Genomic DNA, 1,584 nt, shown 5'->3' on the forward strand with positions numbered 1-1,584 from the left:
GGCTTGTATTCCGTATCCCCGCCGGGATCATCATTCTCTGTCTCTCCTTTGCAGAAATGGAGATCACTCGACTCATTGGATTGACAACGATGATCATTGGAGTACTCTTCGTTTACGAACTGGTGGCTGTGGTACCAATTCACAGAGGAGACAATCAGCGTGAGGTTGTAGACGACAACGGAATTACCGTCCTTGCTGAGGCTTATGGGGAACGTCTGAATTCTGCCGTTGAGAAAGAGCTGAAACGTATCACTAACTCTAGATGTGGGTAGAGGTGTGGGCTGTTTTATATAAGTCTACTAATGCCTTTATTACCGCAAGATGGTTTACCTTTTGGATCTAGAACGTTTCCTGTTTTTATCTATTGAGGTCGTTTCACCTTTGATTATATTCTGGACAGCTACGACGGTATTATCCTTATTTTACATACATATTTACTTATCAACATTCTTTCTTAACAATCTAAAGGTATTTACTATTTCATACTATATACCATAAGGTCTTTAAGCGATGAGTGATTCTATGAGAAGAAAATTTTATGGCCAAATTGGTTAATGCAAAATGTGTGACTAGATGTTCGTTTACTAAACGAACAATAAAGCGACAAGGCAATCACCTAAGAAACTTTTTTAATCTCTTTCCCAAGGCCGTAAGATCTCCTTTATCAGATCTATATAATATACCCCCTAACTATGTGTTTCTTAACAGAGTCAGCTTAGTACACTAGTACGTTTAAACTCGTGGAACGGGGCCCCGAGTCTAGACTCTATAAACAACATTGTTTTGTCCTTGCATGTATTACAGGTCTGGTAGGGTTATACACATATGTACACCGATATAAAGTGATTGCTGCCATACTTGATCGATCATCCCTCTGTTTCAAGATCTGAGGCAGATTGCCGGTCAGATATATTTTCGGCACATGATTTTACGTTTGACCAGACAGAACTTCCATACATCAAACCTTCTACTTTATTATCTCCCCTCGGAAGTGTACGATAGACTCTAAATTTTGTTTTTGCTACTTCTGAGACATTACTCATTTCTACTTCGCTGAAATGAGCGTATAACTTGGATTATTACGGATAATCCGGGAGTTAAGTCGGATATTAACCGTGTTGTGATGCCACAGGGTTGTCATATGCAGGGAACGATTATTGCTTTTTCGCATATGCATAGACGTTCCAGCTAATACCCGCCCCAACCCGGCTTATCCCTGTCTAAACAATCTCTCTGTCTCATGACTGAATTTAAGGGTTAACTTCCCACCCCTTTTCCCACCTAATGATTAGCCTAGCCCTTAACCAGCTTCTTTGAACACATGCCAGATAACGAAACCTTAAACAAGTCTAGCGAACTGACCACAGTGCCCAATTTCGGCACCGGGACCACCTATGATGGCCCCAACAAAGCCTTAAGCCGCTCTTCCGCCCAAGCTTCAAGTCCCCCTGAAGTGGGATCAGATGATGATGGTGATGATGATGAGGAGGAGGAGGAGGATTTTGTACAGAAATACGGATCCATCCAAGTGGTTTACATCAAGAAACCCAAGCACTCACCATGGTGGACAAGACCATATGCGCT

At 41.9% G+C, this 1,584-nt stretch overlaps 1 protein-coding gene across 1 annotated transcript; it reads left to right on the forward strand.

Annotated features, from left to right (window-relative positions):
• Window positions 1-1,321: 1,321 nt before the first annotated feature.
• Window positions 1,322-1,563, forward strand: BABINDRAFT_10092 (uncharacterized protein; the record flags this gene model as incomplete). The annotated part of the gene is made up of 1 exon (XM_019126679.1): window positions 1,322-1,563. A coding segment is annotated over one exon (242 nt), but the record flags the coding sequence as incomplete, so codon positions are not given.
• Window positions 1,564-1,584: the final 21 nt, after the last annotated feature.

The sequence above is a fragment of the Babjeviella inositovora genome, assembly GCF_001661335.1.
Source record: "Babjeviella inositovora NRRL Y-12698 unplaced genomic scaffold BABINscaffold_15, whole genome shotgun sequence".
In the NCBI taxonomy this organism is placed as follows: domain Eukaryota; kingdom Fungi; phylum Ascomycota; class Pichiomycetes; order Serinales; genus Babjeviella; species Babjeviella inositovora.